Source organism: Protopterus annectens, chromosome 4.part0 (assembly GCF_019279795.1).
Source record: "Protopterus annectens isolate FY-2018-M chromosome 4.part0, PAN1.0, whole genome shotgun sequence".
Lineage (NCBI taxonomy): Eukaryota > Metazoa > Chordata > Ceratodontiformes > Protopteridae > Protopterus > Protopterus annectens.
In genome coordinates this window covers 293,528,563-293,547,553 of record NC_056733.1, presented here as the reverse complement: position 1 = coordinate 293,547,553, position 18,991 = coordinate 293,528,563, and the positions used below count along the sequence as shown (strand labels likewise).

The window sequence follows — 18,991 nt, the reverse complement described above, 5'->3', positions numbered from 1 at the left end:
TATATTCCATGCTGCTTAAAACCAAAAAGGGTAGGTCAAAGCCTTGCCTAATAAACAACATGGAGCAATGAGGTTAGAAAAATGATTCACTGAAACTGAAAAGGCCTAACAAAAAAAGTAAAGTACCTGAACTGATATGGATAGGTACCAAGAAAGAATTATATTAGAAAGCAAGGAAAAGCACTAGCATCTGAAACAGACTAACTTTTTTACTACCGAATATTTTCAGAGGACAGTCTCCAAACTGCTCTCTGTTTTGGCTACTTGTATTCCCTGTATACACATAGATAAAAATATATTTATAAGGGTACTTGATTTTGTAGAGCGTGTGTGTGTGCGTGCGTGTGTGCGTGCATGTGTGTGTGCGCGCGTGTGTGTGTGTGTGTGTGTGTGTGTGTGTGTGTGTGAGTGACAGCTGTTTAGTGAACCACATTTGCTCTTCTAAGCAGGTGGTTGATAGATGTGCAAGATCACGCAGTTCCTGCGATTGGGGAGTTTGCAATCCTGGAGGTAGTATACATAATTATTCGGGGGGGTTGGGATGTGCAGAAGGGCTTGCTTCCCTGCAAAAGATTATGTTTTGCTGTGTTATAGAATGGAACAAGCAGTAAGTCTCCAACTAGTACCATCAGATATTTAGGGAACATACCTAGCCTGTAGAATATCTGTGAGGTAATCATGTTGGGGATACACAGACTATGTCAAGGATCTAATCCAGACTGGTTCCCTGGTATAGTTTCCTCTGTTTGAGTTGTTGGTCACTCAGGTGGAAATAAAATATCCCATGGCATCTATAAAAAAGAGTAGGGTAAGTTCCCCAATCCCTGGACAAATTTCCCCAAGTAGTATAAGTACCCCCTCAGGTCTCTTATAAAAAGACGCCACTAGCCTAGTAGGAAAAACCTGATCAACAAAGGATAAATAAAATAAAAATAAATAAGAAATTTTTGGAGTAGCATATATGATAAGAATGTTTAAATTCTTACATATAAAGAAAAGGAAAGGAGTCTAATAATCTTCTAAAATACAAGCATATACAAAAATCCAGACCCATCTCATCAGCTACCGACAAAGGACAATTTCAGTAACCTTGGGTGGTCTGGTTAGAGATAGAATTTTAGAGCACCTTTGTAGAATTTTAGAGTACCTTTGCAGAATTTTAGAGTGCCTTTGCAGAAGATCAATGCTCCTCAAGCAGTTTATACGTTCAGGTGTTTCAAAAAATGACGTAAGCTGCGAGATTACATCTGGTTAGAATAACTCAGTAAGGGCAAGATATGTTGAATATAATAGGGAATCCAGGCACGCATTTCAGTTAATGTATTACAGATATTTTTACAATTTATATGTACAATTTTTAAAGCTAATGGATATGACGAAGAAGAAAGAACAAGGTTGTTCTTCATCAGTAGATGATATGGAGGGCCTGGGCTTTTTTATTTGCTTTTATTATAGAAGATTGCTATTATTAGTAGTAGTGGTACTAATGGTAGTAGTATTTAAGTATTATAATGCTATTATTATTTTACAGACTGCAGTGGTGGTGCTGCGCTAGCGTTGTCGTCTCACAGTTAGACGTTGCCCGTTCGATTCTCAGTTAGAGCGTCTTCTGTGTAGCGATATGCGTGAATGGGCATTTCTTTGTTGAAGGTTATGCGTCAGGCCCGGCAAGCTAGTACGTAAAACAATACTGCCAATCATTAGCAGACCGGAGTTCCGCTATGGCGACCCCTAACCGGGAAAAGCTGAAGGACAAAAACAAATGCTATTATTATTTTACTACAGTATTATAAGATTATTATTATTAGGCATTATACATTATTTAGGAGTTTATTACAGAATGTTTGTACTGTTTTAATAGTAAGAATATTTGGATTGGACTGAGGCAGGCTGTGTGAGATAATGAAACTAAGAATCATTGTTACTGCGTACAGTTGTGCTATTTTGTTTTTGTGAAAAAGGCATTGATAGTATAGAAGCATCTTTATTCTGACTAAATGTTACTGGAGGGCGCTGATGGCGTTTTGAAGTGCATAAGATGCCTGAGTTACTGCTGTGGGGGTCATGGTAGAGGATGTTGTTGCTTAATTTTGTTAAGTTTGTTAGTTTCAGAAATAGTAAGGAGAAGGCAATAAAGTCTGCCATAGTATGTGTTTATCATACTGCCATATTTATTGCATAAGTACTAGTGACAACATAAAGCTTGTAACTGAGTGTTTGCTTTTATTTATTTTTTTTCTATTACTATATCTATTCCAAACCGGAACATATATTTTATTTAATGTGAAATAATGCCACATATATAGCGGAAGACAATTTGATGATAAAGAGATAATAAAATTCTGATTGTTTGGTTAAATGTGTAGCATGAGTAAAAGGCATTTATTTAAGTGACTGAGGCTGATGACTGTAGAAGAGGTTAGAATCCCACCCTCCCAATCTGTCCTAAAATAAAAACAATCAGCCATAGCTAATGCACTAACTGATTGCTATTTCAATTATGACTGTCTAGAATATAACTTTTTGGACTACTTCTGTTCTGTTGCCTATTTTACAGATAAGTTTTAACTGCAATAAAAACGCTTTTGCTGCAAGTATGTGGTTGATACGTTTTTATATCATTTTACAATATGGTTCTCAGGACAGACAGAGAAAGTATTATATTCTTAGTTGCTTTTTTTGGGGCAGGTTGACGCTATGTTTTACCAACAAAAACAACAAGACAGGTTGAGGTAATTATACTAGCACACCTAAAAGATTGTTGAAATAAGAATTTTGATAATTTGGGTATAGAACTGTCATGGAATAAACATGAAGATAAAATGAAAGTTTCAAACTATTTTGCACAGCATAAAATGGAATAGACTAAAAAGTATGTTAATTCTAGTCTACATAAGCATGAACTGATTTTATATTTTTCAATTCAATACTCTGCAACCTTCTGGTTTAAATAGAATTACCATGGAATGTTTTTTAATTGATTAATTACTGTGGTGGTTAATGAGGAATTATCCAATTGATTTAAGGGAAATAGCTGTATATATTTCTTGTGTGAAAAGTTTGATTTTAACCTTTGAAGAGTTCTTGTAACTGGAGGCATCATTTCTGAATTAAAGCCGTTTTATAGTCTACCTGTTGGTGTTTATGTTGGTATTTTAGTATTTTTAATAGTATTTATTCTTGGGCTATGTTTATACCCGTGTGGGGTATGACTAGTACCCTCACATATACAGTTAGCATGCTACCTAGCCTGTAGAATATCTGTGAAGCACTGCTGTTGGCAAAACACCAGAAGATGCACAAACATCTGGTTGAAAAAATAAAACTTACATAAGAAAAGACTGTAAAGCTCATCACAGGGGTATAAGTAGAGGCAGTGTAGCCTTCTTATAGTGTAACATCACAGAGTAAAATCTGGCAACTATATAAACACCCTAATCATACAGTGTGCTACCACGTTCATGTTCTGGGTACAACATAAACAGATAATCTTAGTCCATATTGTAGGAGAATGTATCAGTTCGAGTCCCCTTCAGATGGTCAAACTTTTAAAAGCTCGACTTTAATATGGCTGAGACCATATGATCAAACTTTTAAAAGTTCGAACGGTCTGAATGGGGATCTCCATAGAGCACGGAATGGGAATATTTCCCTTTACCGCAATGTAGTGCGATCTCGGAGTTGGTATATTTAAATAGCGGGGGTTGGGGGGTGCAGGGGGGTTTGCACTGTTTAGTTTTTTGTTTTTTTTTCAAATTTTCGAACATTCAAATGTTTGATCATATGGTCTCGGCCATATGAAAGTCGAACATTTGGATGTTCGATTATGTGAAGTACACCCATCAGTTCATACACAAGTACTGACTGAGGCCATCAAAAGGAAGAACAAGATGGTTTCCTCCAGGAGAAATTACAGCTCCTCTTGAAAGAAAGCTGTATGGAAGACAAATCCACTTTTAGTTATAATTACACTGTATTATAGCTACACCATTGCAATTTAATTATAGGGATTATGTGTTACCCATATGGTGTGTATTCCCTAACCCCCAAGTCTAATGTTCAAACAGAGCTAGTTATGTTATTAGCCATGTTACTGTATGTCATTATAGTCCAAATAATATTACCACCAATGTGTTTGGCTTGTTTCCCTGCAAGAATGTAGAGCATGTTCTCATATTTTCATTTCAGCTTTAAAGCTCTGTTATGTTGTGGCTAGAAAAAAATAATTATCTCTCTACTCAACTATACCTGGAGTCTTTCGAAACAGCCTTAACAGCTATAAGCATTTATTTCCTTATTTGTGTTTTCAGAAACCCCAGATTATATGTCATACAAAGGAAAAAAATCACACTCATGAACAAGACAATCACATGAGAAAAACAGTAACATTCTGAATACTGTAAATTATAGTTAGTTATTGCAGTCATAAATTGTGGTTGTTTCATAGAGACAGGACAATGGGATTCTAATTTATTCAGAACTTTTGATCTTCCAAAGCACAGAAACACAGTTTCATAATCTCATAACTAATCAGCAGCTGCTAGTTGTTTAGTAACCATTAAAATATATTTCTTTTACTTCAGTTATTTATTAGAGTACCCAAAGGATACCCACTTTTTCTGTTATTTTCATACATAAAATACCAAAGAATGCATTGCTAAAAGCTGTGTATACCAAATAATGCACACATAAAAACTGTATATGAATAACTATAAGCCTTTAGTCTTTCAAACCAGCATCTGTGGATTTCATATGTAGGTTCTCTTTTGTAGTACATTATTACTTTGGAGGAACTTGTGGCTTTGTAATTTCTACCTCTGTAAAAGCTCATGGAGACTGCTTTGTACTGAGAAATATTTTTGTGCAGTGAGAATATGTCAAGCTTCTATACAGCATTCATTAAACTTCAAAGACATTTTCCTCAATGTTGCTGGTTAGCAGGATTTATATACAGCTGCCTTTGTCATATTCATTACTTCAAGTTCTAATGCAATAATGGCATTGCTAAAGTTATAACTAATTAGCCTTTAACAAAGCTGTTACACGATAGAAATGAAAAGGAAAAATATTTACCATAAGCCTATATGAGTGAACATAACATCTTACTTGCCAGACTGAATAAGCTTAATGTAATATTTAAACCTATTAATGGTCTTGCCATCTGTTATCTATTCTATTTTATGATTACACAGGAAATAAAACCTGATACAGGTCAGAGACATGCCTTTATTTTTTAGCACTTACAGTTTTTGAATACTGCCCCAGGCAGCTATGGTGTCACATATTTATTGGATATTTATGTAGTTGTTGTATAATTCATGTCATTGTATAGCCAACTACTTGCGGACATCTTAGCCTCATACAAAAACAGATTTCCACCTTCGTGTCCCAGTCTGTAGCCAAGACTATCCCTCTGTGAAGCTGTCCTTTGGTCAGCACTGTGAAAGTCACTAAATGACTTGAGTATCCTGTGAGCATATACCTTGTAATCAGTGTTAAAGGATCAGGAGTCCATTTTGTCTCTTTACTGTACACCTAAAATGGGAATTGCTTGCTCTGTGAAGCCTCACGTTACCTTATGCCATATATTTTATACTTTTTAATGTTTTTGATACAGTCAATTGTTAGAAGCTGGTTTTCCTGTTGTTTTCCATTAACCTCTTTTGTCAAGTTTTGAACATTGCATCAAAGAAAATGAGTTCTTCTTAGTGCATTTTTAGGCCACCCCTGAACTGCTGATGGCCAGTAAGGTGAATCCCTCTTTCACTGAAAGAGTCACTAAATAAAGCCAAAACTAAAATGATTTGCTAACAAAATATAACCTCTCACAAGTTACAATGACTTTAAATTATGTTATATACCTCAGTTATGTTTGGGGCAGTTTTTCCTCTCAGCATTACAGTGGGGGCTGGATTGCACCCATGCTCATGAGCTCTGGTAGAATCTGTAGTTATAAATTAACACATCTTCCTTGAAGAAAGAGTCATCACTGAAGTGTGATTTAATGATTTGTGCTGAATGACATTTTTTTTTCTGTGAAAGAAATAATCCTACCCCGAATTACAAAGCAGACATTCATTTGTGTTCACAGATATTTTCAGTACATATGTGCACATTTATATAAATTATATTTTATAGACATGGACCTTGCTGTGCATCATACTTCTGTTTGTTTTTCCAAAGACCTCTATGCGTACCTTCTTTCCAGCATTAATATACTTCTCTATCTGCTTCAGTAATATAATTTTGAGCATGAAACTTTTGGTATACCTGATGGAATTGTTGACATCTACTATCTTTCCTTTCCCTTGCAGCAACGGTGGCAGCATCTTTGGACTGCACTCAACAGAAGTCTGTATTCTGCCGAATCAGGTAGGCTGCCTTTACATAAGAAATTGCTGATGTATTTTATTTTGTTTTGATGAGTACTGAAACCATTAATATAAACAGTGATCTGCCAAATGTGTAGATCATATCTTTTCTTAAGCAGTACGCAAACATTTCAAATATGTTTTGCAATAGCACAAAGCTATAGTTCTCTTTTATTTGAGGTATGCACTTTCAGAAAGGGTTTTCCTGGCCAGGCCAAAAAAAAAAAGACTTTCATGATTTCAGAAGAATTCAGAATATGTTACTTGTTTATGGTATAATAACATAGTTCTGATCTCTAGGCTTAGGATTAAAGTGATTTTGTAATAAGCTTGTCAACTGCATGTAAGTATTTTTACCAAGTTTTGTTTTCAGGAGTAGAAAGATATTTCATTAAATTATGGGTTTCAGCTCCAAAATCTTTGAAATGTATGTCCCTTTTTTGGTTTTCTTTAGTGTTCTCAGCTGCATAATTTAAAAAGCAAAGTCCACAGTTGTCATTTCTGGATTTGCTTCTTTCTCCTAAAATTCTTTAAATTTTGATGACTTTTATCTCCAAAATAAAGGACCTGGAATAAAAATCCCAAATGCAGCAGTATCTCAATGAGGATGCAAGAGCTCAGCAGCAGTATCTCAATGAGGATATAAGAGCTCAGCAGCAGTATCTCAATGAGGATGCAAGATCTCAGTAGCGGTATCTCAATGAGGATACAAGAGCTCAGCAGTATTATCTCAATGAGGATACAAGAGCTCAGCAGCAGAATTTCAATGAGGATACAAGAGCTCAGCAGCAGTATCTCAATGAGGAAACAAGAGCTCAGCAGCAGTATATCGAGGATACAAGAGATTAGCAGCAGTATCTCAATGAGGATATAAGAGCTCAGCAGCAGTATCTCAATGAGGATACAGAAGCTCAGCAGCAGTATCTCAATGAGGATGCAAGAGCTCAGCAGCAGTATCTCAATGAGGATACAAGAGCTCAGCAGCAGTATCTCAATGAGGATGCAAGATCTCAGCAGCAGTATCTCAATGAGGATACAAGAGCTCAGCAGTATCTCGATGAGGATATAAGAGCTCAGCAGCAGTATCTCAATGAGGAAACAAGAGCTCAGCAGCAGTATCTCAATGAGGATACAAGAGCTTAACAGCAGTATCTCAGTCAGGATACAAGAGCTCAGCAGCAGTATCTCAATGAGGATACAAGAGCTCAGCAGCAGTTTCTCAATGAGGATACAAGAGCTCAGCAGCAGTATCACAATGAGGATGCACTGTTTAATAGTGGAGAAATGTGTAGCTGTTTGTTGTAGTGCAGCACAACAAAAATTGTTGTGATAGAGAGCAGATCATCTAGGGTGGGCAGCATGTCAATTACATGAACTGCACAGATCTCTGTAACATGAAGTGCCAGCTGGAATTAATCACTGAGTACCCAAATTATACAAATACCAATAAAACATGTGTGTGTGTGTGTGTGTGTGTGTGTGTATGTGTGTGTGTGTGTGTGTGTGTGTGTGTGTGTGTGTGTGTGTGTGTGTGTGTGTGTGTGTGTGTGTTTTCAGAGTAAGAATAAACTGAATGTTATACTTTTTCATCCATAATTAAGTAAAAATCATAGAGTTTTCATATAGCGTTGCTTGACTTCTTTTTAAGCATTGCAAGTCTTTTCTCACTTCCTATGTACCTGCATGTATTAGAAGACCTTCCTGGCAATAGTGATAATAAAAGTTTAAGCAACTGTAATGGAATTATAACTAAATATACTTTAAAACAGTATTTGCAGATTATTGATTCTCTCTATCAGCCATTCCCGGCCAAATAAGTTAGATCATTAATTCAGAGTAGAAATGACTGCATGTGGGCAGAAAGTCCATGCATAACATAACATTTCTATTTTGCATATAACTAACTTTTGAAATCCAGGATCCATCAAGTCCCAGAAGAGTGAGCGTGAATGTACATAAGTAGACATTTTGTTTACTAACTTTGAGATGCTTGTATCTAGAAGTATACTACTTTCTTCAAGATACCGCAATCCCATTGTTTTTGTATATAAATACTATGGGTATGCTACCCCTCCAAAAAATATCTCTAAAAGAGTACAGTGACTTTCAACATATTTTTCTGGGACTCATCGTTACAGGTCTCAGAATTACAATAGGGACCCTGTTATTTATTTCATTTTATTTTCATCTGTTAACCAGGTAAGTGAATTAGTCTGAGGGCACTTTTCAGCTATGACCCAGGCCATTTGGAGAGCTCAACAATAATATAACAAGTATTACATATGGAGGCATAAGTTTTAGATATAATATAGATAATATACAGTAATATATTACAACATAACATAGCAATATTAACCATAGATTCTAGTCTCAGTAAACATATGCAGCATATAGCTAGACCTTAAAAACAGAAAAAAAAACTTCACAGTAAGTATGGGAAGATAAATATAACATGAATTTGGTTCAAATCTGCATCATCACTACTTGATGCTTCACAGCAGGCTACCCAATTATGCCTTATGCTGAGAAAAAATACTTTTCCTGTTTTTGTTTTAGAATACTGAGTTAAAATGGATTACTCTTTTGGAAACTGAATTTTTTTATCTAGACAGGGGCATATTCTTAAAGTGGCATGAAGAACTGGTCACCAGCTTCTTAGGGTGCCAAATAAATCTGCTGTGAATGTACTAGAGGAAATTGTGCAACTTGATTTCATTTTTACAACACTGAATTTAGTTTAAAATATTACCTTTATCTGATGAAAACATGCCTGTAATCAAATAAGTCTTACTATCGCACAAAGTATTACACCAAGATTCGTCTAATCAAATTTTTCTGCATTCCTTACAAATTCTTTGACTCAAAAGATGTAGGCATATGGACTCTGAAAGTTGTGACAAATACTCATTTAAGTCATAGCTGGATTCTTTTATGATAATGCCCTTGATTAAGTGAGGAGCTGTTAATTCTGATACAGTTTGACATTAAATGCTTCCTTTGTATTGCTTCCTGGGGAACTTCATATCAGATCTTTGCCATTTCAGAGGCATTAACCTACACCATCTTCATTGTTAAGTATCTGTTTATATCTGTCTTAGTACTTTCCAGTTAAAAAAGTAAATACTGGAAATATATTTATTCCTTACACTCTAGCAATACACTGACCATAGCTCAAGGCAGCAGTTATATTTGTTTTTTGTCTTGAATGTAATCTCAGAAGAGTCACTAATTATAGATAGTCTTTGTGTGTGTGTGTGTGTGTGTGTGTGTGTGTGTGTGTGTGTGTGTGTGTGTGTGTGTGTGTGTGTGTGTGCGTGTGTGTTGCCAGTCTCATAAACCTTTAATTTAAAGAAGGCCTAAAATCTCTTGCCTTGCAGGTCACCTGACTGTTGAGCAAAGTGTGCAAGTGTAGTTATTGCAGAGTTGCAGATAGGCTAGTCTCCTCAGCTGTAGTCTTGGCAAACCACACTGGATGTCCACATAAGTGTATTAATTTTTGATTTGTTCATTCTTTATAAATCTCAACATCCATGCCAGAGTGTCATGCTGTAGTTGTAGTTGTCTGCACACCCTGCTGTGCCAATTCTCAATCTGGTTTTAGATCCTTAGAAGTCTGGTACTAGCCAGGTTATCAGGTTATGGAATCACTATGGGATGGATTGTAACTAAGGTGCCAGGCATGTCTCTGTCCCTCATCTAAACTTGTTTTTCTGGGTTTGTCAAGGATGCATGTGTGCTCAAACTACATTAGCACATGATCAGTTTTGGTGATTAACCTAATTTTCAGCTTTTCAAATATACTTGGAATATTGTCTTCTTTTAGAAATGCAAATATACCTGTCTGTCTGCACAGATGTGCAAGCTTCCCCCATAACTGAAGAAGAAATGATTGCTCAAAGAAAAAAAATATTTGATCACAACAGACTAAATGCTTACCCATACAGATCAAAGAGGCAGTTTTGAAAGGAAGCAAGATCCACTGAACCCCATATATATATATATATATATATATATATATATATATATATATATATATATATATATATATGGGGTACAAGACTCAGTAGCCCTAACTTTTATCTATTAACATCATGCTCACTCAACAGTGTGGAAAAGTGAAACTCCTCAAAACAATGTACAGCAGTCTCACACAAACAGTAATCCCACTGTGCCCACATAACAACAATATTGCTTATGATCAAAACTAAAATTGAATATTTCTCTGTATGAAATGCCACATGATTTGGCTAAGGTTTAAAAAGACCCCTTATTTCTGTGTATTGGAAAAATGGCATTTACTACTTTTGACAGCAACCCTTTCAAAATTTACATTAGTCAGTCTTTGATAAAGTCTGCTGTCCTGCTGTATAGCTAGAGAAGGAAGTGTCTCAATCATTTATATGATTTGCATGCCATGTTTGTAATCAACACAAACCTGAATGTTATAATCCTTCTTGTTCATTACATTTGGTAAACAGTACCTTCCTCTGTCATCTTTTCCACCTCTGTTAAGAGCCACTGTGGATTTTCCCATTTTTATGCTTTGTGAATTTAGGCATTATATGGCCGCGGTGGTGCAGCGGTTAGCATTGTTACCTCACAGCAAGAGGTTCTCTGGTTCGATTCTCGGCTGGAGCTCCTTCTGTGTGTAGTCTGCATGTCCTCCCCATGGTCGAGTGACATTTAAAGACATGCAGATAGGTGTGTACATGAATGGGTGTGCCTTCTTTGAAGATTGGGTGTCGGGCTGGCACCTCAAAAATCCACTGCCAATCATTAGCGGACTTGAGTTCCGCTGTGGTGACCCCTAACCAGGAAAAGACATTAGTTTTAGAAAACTATAGTGTCAGTTTGGAGATTTCTATATTCCATTTTAATTTTACCACATTTTACTCAACTTTAATTCGCATCTATAATGAGAGTTTAGAGACTTCTATATTCCATTTTAATTTTACCCCAACTTTAATTCTAACCTGTTTGCATTACTTTTTTGAACTACTGCCCATTTTTGCAAAAGCCAGCATTATTAATGTGCAACCATTTGTTTTAATATGGTTCAGCATTTCAGCCAGTGATTTTCAGCAACACCCCATTCCCATAGTTTTCCTCCAGATATCCATTCCCTTAGTTTTCCTTCACACGCCTAACTCATCTTTGATCCTCCGGTCAGTGTAATCCTGTCTGTTAAAAATTCCACACTCTTGTCACATACCTCAATGTTATAGCACAAGAAATCTGGACAGAACCTAAAATAATGAGCAGGGGGGTGAGCAAAAGCCCACTAATTTGAACATGTTTAAAATATTTTGCTTATTAACTTAGAAAGCTGTTAGAATGACAGGTTTTGGGTTAGCATGCATTTTCTGAAGGATATAAGGTCTGAAGCTAAATGTGTGTCGTTATTTAATGACTTTAGTCCTCAGTGATTTGCAGAAAACCACAAATTCTGTGAGGAACACATCAAAAATATCAGGAAAAAATCTGGACATTTGAGAGGTATGTCTCATCATCATCATCCTAGTAGTTTTTTACCTTTCCTAACTTTGAACCAAAAAAATGGTGAGACCACTTCTGGCTAATTGTGCCTTTAACTGGACATCCCAGTTCCTTTTTCCTTCATTAGAAACACATCTAGAATTTATCCTGCCTTGTATAGTCCCAAAACAGTTCGTTTAAGCCCTGATGGACCAGGAAACATGCCAGCTTTCACTGCTCCCAACTTGCTGGTCTGCATTTACTAGTATTCTCTTGGAAGATTCAGCTCTCAGTTTGACTTTTACCTTTTTCCTGGTGCCCAAGTTCTTTACTCTTTCCTGCAGTTTCCTGTCTTCCTTCCTTGATGCATCTGGTAGCTAATGCAGTTAACTCAGCCAGCATCTCTCTCCTTCTCCTTCTACCTTAATGAGAAGCCCAGGTATCCTAGATCCAGATCCTTGTCCATTTCATAAGTAGTTCCTATCCTTATCTCTGACCTGAATGGGAGAGATTATTTCACTGACAGGCTGTAAAAGAAGTAGAAGACGGAGTAGGTATTCAAGAAATAGAAAAAAGAGAGAGAGGGAGAGAGAGATAGGTAAAGAAAGAGAGAGAGAGAGAGAGAGAGAGAGAGAGAGAGAGAGAGAGAGAACCCATAAGAACAAACAAGAATGACTTGAAGGGGACTGGATAGTATTACTGAGGAATGTAAGCAGTCCAGTTAGAAAGATGGGGACCTATAAAAATGCTGAAGAGTAAAGAGTGGATTTTGCTGATTTCACAGAAATGTGATCTCATATTAGGGCCTGAATCAAAGTTTTAATTAACATCATGGTATGCAACGCTGACACTGCCTCCTTTGTTAGATCCTAGCATAACCTAGTAATGTTGTGTCTCTCAGCTTTTCCCGGTTAGGGGTCGCCACAGTGGAACTCCGGTTCGCTAATGATTGGAAGTTGATTTTTATGTGCTGAGTTGCCAGCCCTAATGCACAACCTTCAACGAAGATACGCCCATTCATGCATGTCTCCATGCAGAAGACGCTCTAGCTGAGAGTCGAACTGGTCAGCGTCTTACTGTGAGGCATAACCTATTAATAACTTAGTAACAAAACTGAATTAGCTTGAACTGGCAGGGTATGTTTTTTACAAACCCCATACTGGCACTAATTGTAAAGTGTGTTATACTGCAGATAACTGATAAGCCTTTTCATCAAATAAATAAATAAAATAAATATTCTCCATGATTTTCCCTGCTGCTGAGGTCAGGTTTTATGTCTCTGTAGTTTCATTGGTTAGTTAGAGCTCCCCTTGTGGAACAGGACCACTGTGTTCTCTCATTAGTCATTCTGAACCCTGCTGCTGAGTGATTGGCTGAAAAAATTATTTTATAGGATGTGTAAATACACTTCTGATTTCGTTTAGGATTCAAGGAGGGGATTATGTTGCTATGACTTTGTGCATTATGTTCCATTAACTCTTTGATTTTCCTTTTTAGAACTTTTGATATATGACTGGTAGATGCCATCACGTTTTCTTCCTTTCCCCTTTGTAGTTGGCATTCTTTCTTCCTTCTCATTTGTGGTGATCTTTCCCTTACATATCAAAATAATTATTTTTTCTCACTTATTCCTTCTGCTACAACTTTCCCTAAATTTGCCTTTGCCTTTCTTACTACCGTTGTAGCCCATTGACTAGTGTCCTCCTACTCTTGTCCACATATTTGTCCACTTCCTTAAGTCATGAAATTCCCTTTGATTTTTTTTTTACTTTGAATGGATTGAACCTTGAACAAAACTGTTATCTTTCTTTTCTCTGCCATGCTCTTCAATAGTTCAGTTTTAGAGAGCACAAGTAATTAAATAAAAATATCATTTAAAAAAGGTACAGTGTAAGTGATAAAATGAGTATATTCAGTTACAAACATTTGGATTATAGCACTAGTTAGCAGCAGCTGAACTACTCACTACTACCTTGCACATTTGTTTATGAAGAACTGTCTCCAGCGCTTTCATACAGTGTGACAGGAGTTTGATACCTTTGTACTGCCTACAGTTGTGAATCTCCCCTTTGTTCTTTCATACTGGCACTAGCATGCTGATTCTCCAGTCAGCTTTCTCTCCACAGTGCTATGAGTACTGTCAAGAGCCATTTCTTTCCTAACTCATACAACATCTGCATCATATCTGTCGTGACTTCATCTGAGCCTGCTGTTTGTCCTGACTTCATTTTCTCTAGTGTTTCTCTTACTTCTAGGGTGGGCTCTTCTTTCTCTTTCATTTCAGGCTGTGTAAGTCAGTACAGATCTTGAGGGTTTTTCATCATTCAGAAACAGCTGCAAGTACTCCTTCCACCTTCCTCTGATGTCTTGTGGACTAGTGAGCAGGTTGTTGCTGGCATTCCTTATGAAGAGTGCCTGATGACTGTCTTTTATCTTTCTGTCTTTGCCTTGCAGCCTGATAGTTTCTTTGCATCACCAGCTAAATCACTTTCCAGAAGCTAGTAGAGTGCCTGTGATGCCTTTTACTTTGATATTGCAACTGCTTTCATGGCCTCTTTGTTAGTCAACCAGTGTTTCCTCTTATCCTGTCCATCTTATCTCCTACTTTTCCTGCACTGCTTCTTTCTTTAGATAACTTCCTGGATGTCTACATTTCACCGCCAGTTTTCCTTATTTACCTTATTTCCATACCTGGCCCATCTGTACATCTGTTCTATAGTCTTCATACCCGTTGTTGTGAGATGCTTCCAATCTTTTTTGACTCCACCAGATTCCTGTTCTTGAGGTGCTAGTACCCTGAGTATTTCTTTGAACCCTGAAGCTTGTGCTTTTTTCTGCAGTCAACTTCCAGAACTTTAGTCTAATCTCTTTTGGCTTTAGTCCTTCTCTGACCACTGCTTACAGCTGATTGCGACAACCCATGGTTTATTCAGTGGAACAACTGCTTCAATGGGGACGACTTTGCAATCACTGATTCTACTCCAATGCCGTTCACTTACTAGGAGGAAATCTAAAGTGCTATTTATTTAATGATACACATCTCACAAGCTAACTGTCTTATCATAACTTGTGACAACAGGGAACTTAAAGAATTATCACAATAACTGAATGAAAATTGTTTGGAAAAGTAGAAAGTTCCCAAAATGTATAGCTAAAGTACATGCTCCTGGACAACTTGAGGGAATAACTTAAATTCAATGTCAGCAACAAGCCTAAAGAATAAGAAGTAGAATTTGTTTGCTACTATGAAAGCATCCTGAGAAACTGGATGTGACCTCACCATGTATCACAGCCTTTCTTTCTTATCAGTTAAAAGAAATATATAGTTATTTTTTATCTGACGATTAATATTACTCATGCTTGATAACTATGGTGTTTTAAAACACAATAGGACCTTACTACCATGCAGGAATGCATATACACGTGCTAACTACATATGGAGATTACATGGAACTCCAAAATGGATAAAGGAGACTGCACAATGGTTGAAAAATGTTTCCCAACTGACACCTCAGGGGGAAACAGAACAATCAAATATATTCAAGTATGTGTGTATGCATATGTGTGTTTTGTGTAGGGTACACTTGCTGCCAAAGCTATGAGTATGAATGTTGCAGAGTGAAAAAAATGCATTTAAACTAAGACTTATTGAATGACAGGAGTGTGTGTGTGTCTATATATATATATATATATATATATATATTTATAGGTTCCCTACACATGATCAAAATTGCAGAAAGCCGATTCTCATATAGCCAAGACCATATGATCGACTTTTGGAATTTCAATCATGCAGAACGGGCATCTCCATATAGTGCGGAATGGGAAGATTTCCATCTTCCACACTGTAGTGCGATCTCAGAGTTGGTATGTTTAAATTGCAGGGGATGTGGGTGGTGCAGCCCCCACAGGGGGTGCAGGGGTGCTTGTCCAACTGCTAGTAACATGTAGGTAAGTTGTTTTTTTTTTTAACGATGCTAGAAATTCCAAAAGTCGATCATATGGTCTCGGCCATATGGGAAATGGCTTTTTGGAATTTCGATCATCTATAGTAGACCCATATAGATGTGTGTGTGTGTGTGTGTGTGTGTGTGTGTGTGTGTGTGTGTGTGTGTGTGTATGTAAAAATATATAACATTTTAGTTCACTGCATTGATGACCAACTACACTGACATTCATTAAATCGACCACAAGCTGTCAAAGTGTACAAAAAAAAAATATGTATAATATGTACACACACACACACACACACACACACACACACACACACACACACACACACACACACACACACACACACACACACACATGCACACACACGCACACGCAAACACACACTCTCACTCTCTCTGAGATCACACAATAGTGGAGAAAGGGCAAATTCCTACTCCCCTCTGTGTACCAATCTCAGAAGCAAATGCTGGCAGTCTTTACCAGAATTGCATTTCAGTTTAAAAAGTAATTTAAGAAAACATTGTATACACTGAGTGTGCAACCAAACCAAAGAAATCCATATATGTATATGTCGGTGTATGTGCATATACTCACACATACACATACATATATGTTTTTAGCATGATGCTTCACAGTAACTAAAACTGGGCAGCATAATTTAATATAAACCTTTTTTCACTATTTTTCCTTTGTTATTGTGGCATCACTGTCTGTTATCACGTGACTAACAGTTATGATATCAGCATTATGATCTCTGGCATGGAGAAGTGAACAGAAACAGGAAATCGTATTCAAGATATAAGATTTCATTTTAGTGTATATGACCTTATTAATAAATATTGGGGAAGGAGAACACAGTCTCTGTTGTGAAAAGTAAGTCAATTCATATCTAAATACGATTACTCATGAATCCTCACATAAGGTTTCAGCTGTAACTTAGGGTATGATATGACCTAATATGCTGCATAAATATGGAGATATAGACTGTATGGATGAAATTATGTAGCTCTCGCCCACATAAATGTACTGACTGCTAAAGTTTTCATTTAATTTGCTATTTCTGCCAGTCAGTGTCTCTTGTGGAATCTTGTATTATTCTGAGCATCTGTTTCACAGTGGCGATCGTGATCGGGGACACAACATACGATACTACCCATTCCGCCTTACCCCTTACCTAATGAAGGTCCAAGATGAGGAGAATATGGAGGGACATCCTTGCTGTGTGCTCCTTGCTGAAAAGATACACTCAGGATATGAAGGTAAGAACATTTTCTTTGTATAGCAGATAAGGTGGTTTTGACTGAATGGGAGTATAGATAGTAAAGTGTGCATGGAAAATGCAGAATTAGTATCAGGCATATGTGTGAAAAGTGAAACACATTGTAGGAAAACATGGGAATGATATAGCTTTACATCCCAAAGCATGTGGTACAGTAAAGCAGTACATATGTTGAGACAATATGGGAATGATATAGCTTTACACCCCAAAGCATGTGTTACAGTAAAGCAGCACATATGTTGAGGAAACTAATGTAGTCAGCTGAGAAATATGTATGTTACAGCATGTAGAAACAAACTATGGTACATTTTGTCAATAGCAACTGAATGTAATAAATTTATTTGAAGAGGAAAAGTAGTTGGTGGTGCCAGAACTTGTCTACTTTTGCTGAGCGAACAACTTTCTCTGTTATCATTACAATTAAAACAAAAATCCAAGGTGAACATATGTCATGTGATAAGGGATGAAGCCTTTGGAGAAGAGTTAAAACTGGGAATTCTGGGACAACAAGGAAATGTAAGTGTAAAAGAGTAGTGCAGGTAGTTCATTTTGTACCACATTGTAAGCAATACTGCATGGAAAATGAGTGTAGCTGCTGGAGCTTCATAGACAGCAGGCTGTAAAGTATGCTCTAGAAGAAGTGCGCACTATTGGCTGAAGTAAACACTCCAGATCAGTCCATAAGGAAAGAATGTTGTCAGTTTCATTGAAGAAGAGTAGACTGCAGCCGGCAATTTTGTATTAGGAAAAGCTAAAGCTTAACAAGTCTGCATAGCTTTATGCATGTGCCACACTAAGATGAATGCCACACTGTTGAATACAGACTCGGTACTACTGAGCAGGTGTCCAGCAGAAAAGAAACATTTGCTTAGCTGCTGAGCAACGGATGATTGTATTTCAAGTAAACTGCTTCATTACAATGCAGTCTAACAAAGCTTATGCCAACTTCTGCTTTAATCCTAACCTCTTCCTGAATGCAGGCTGCCATTACTGTATCTATCTATATATCTATCTACATCTATCTATACATCTATATCTATCTCTGTCTCTCTCTCTCTCTCTATATGTATGTGTATATATATATATATATATATATATATATATATATATATATATATATATATGGACTCAGCCATACCCAGTATAACTGAAACCTGCTCCTCAAGGGAACACAAACCTGTCTGGTGGATATCCTCTATCAACATGCTTTACAACAAAAGGAAGAGACTGTTGTTCAAGGGTAAAAGGGAACAAATTCCAAATTGGAAAAACTCCCTCTTAGCCTCAACAAGCAAATTAGATTACTAGTGAAAACCTCGAAGGCCAATTATAAAAACTAGCCTCCATAACAAAGGGAAACCATAAAGTTTTATTCAGTTACGTCAGGAACCTCCATGGCAAAGCCTGGGTTTGTTCCGAATTAGTACTTACACTGATCCTGTTGACTTATCCAACCTGCTTGCAGATATGTACAGCGCAAACTTCACCCCCCATCTCCCCCCAAAGACCCTTTCGACATCCCCGATACTTGTCGCGCACCTCACATCTCTATAGATCTAGTGTTACCTTCCCTGTTCAAGGCAAAGAACATAGCTTCCATGGGACCTAATAGTATCTCAGGATGTATTCTGCACCATCTCCAGCAAGAACTGGCTTCGCTATTGAGCACGCTATTCAACCACAGCCTAAGTACTGGCTTCATTCCAGCAGAGTGGAGAACTGACATTGTCATTCCCTTGCACAAAGGTGGTGCCACTACTGACCCTGGAAACTATCGCCCCATTAGCGTGACAAGTTTGATCTGTAAAGCCATGGAGTGTATTATTATGGCTCTCATAAATGAGAACATAGGCAATCTCCAAGCACTTGACCCCACCCAGTTCGGATTCGTCAAGGACAGATCTTGCTTGTT

General features: G+C 37.2%; 1 protein-coding gene across 3 annotated transcripts in view; it reads left to right on the top strand.

The window, feature by feature from the left end:
• Positions 1-18,991, top strand: part of LOC122799310 (period circadian protein homolog 1-like) — a 439,191-nt gene that overhangs the window by 161,773 nt on the left and 258,427 nt on the right. For all 3 annotated transcript variants that reach the window (XM_044068277.1, XM_044068278.1, XM_044068276.1), the window contains exons 7-8: positions 6,315-6,372; positions 16,917-17,059. In XM_044068277.1, coding sequence (XP_043924212.1) covers positions 6,315-6,372; positions 16,917-17,059 — 201 coding nt within the window. The remainder of the gene's footprint in view (positions 1-6,314; positions 6,373-16,916; positions 17,060-18,991) is intronic.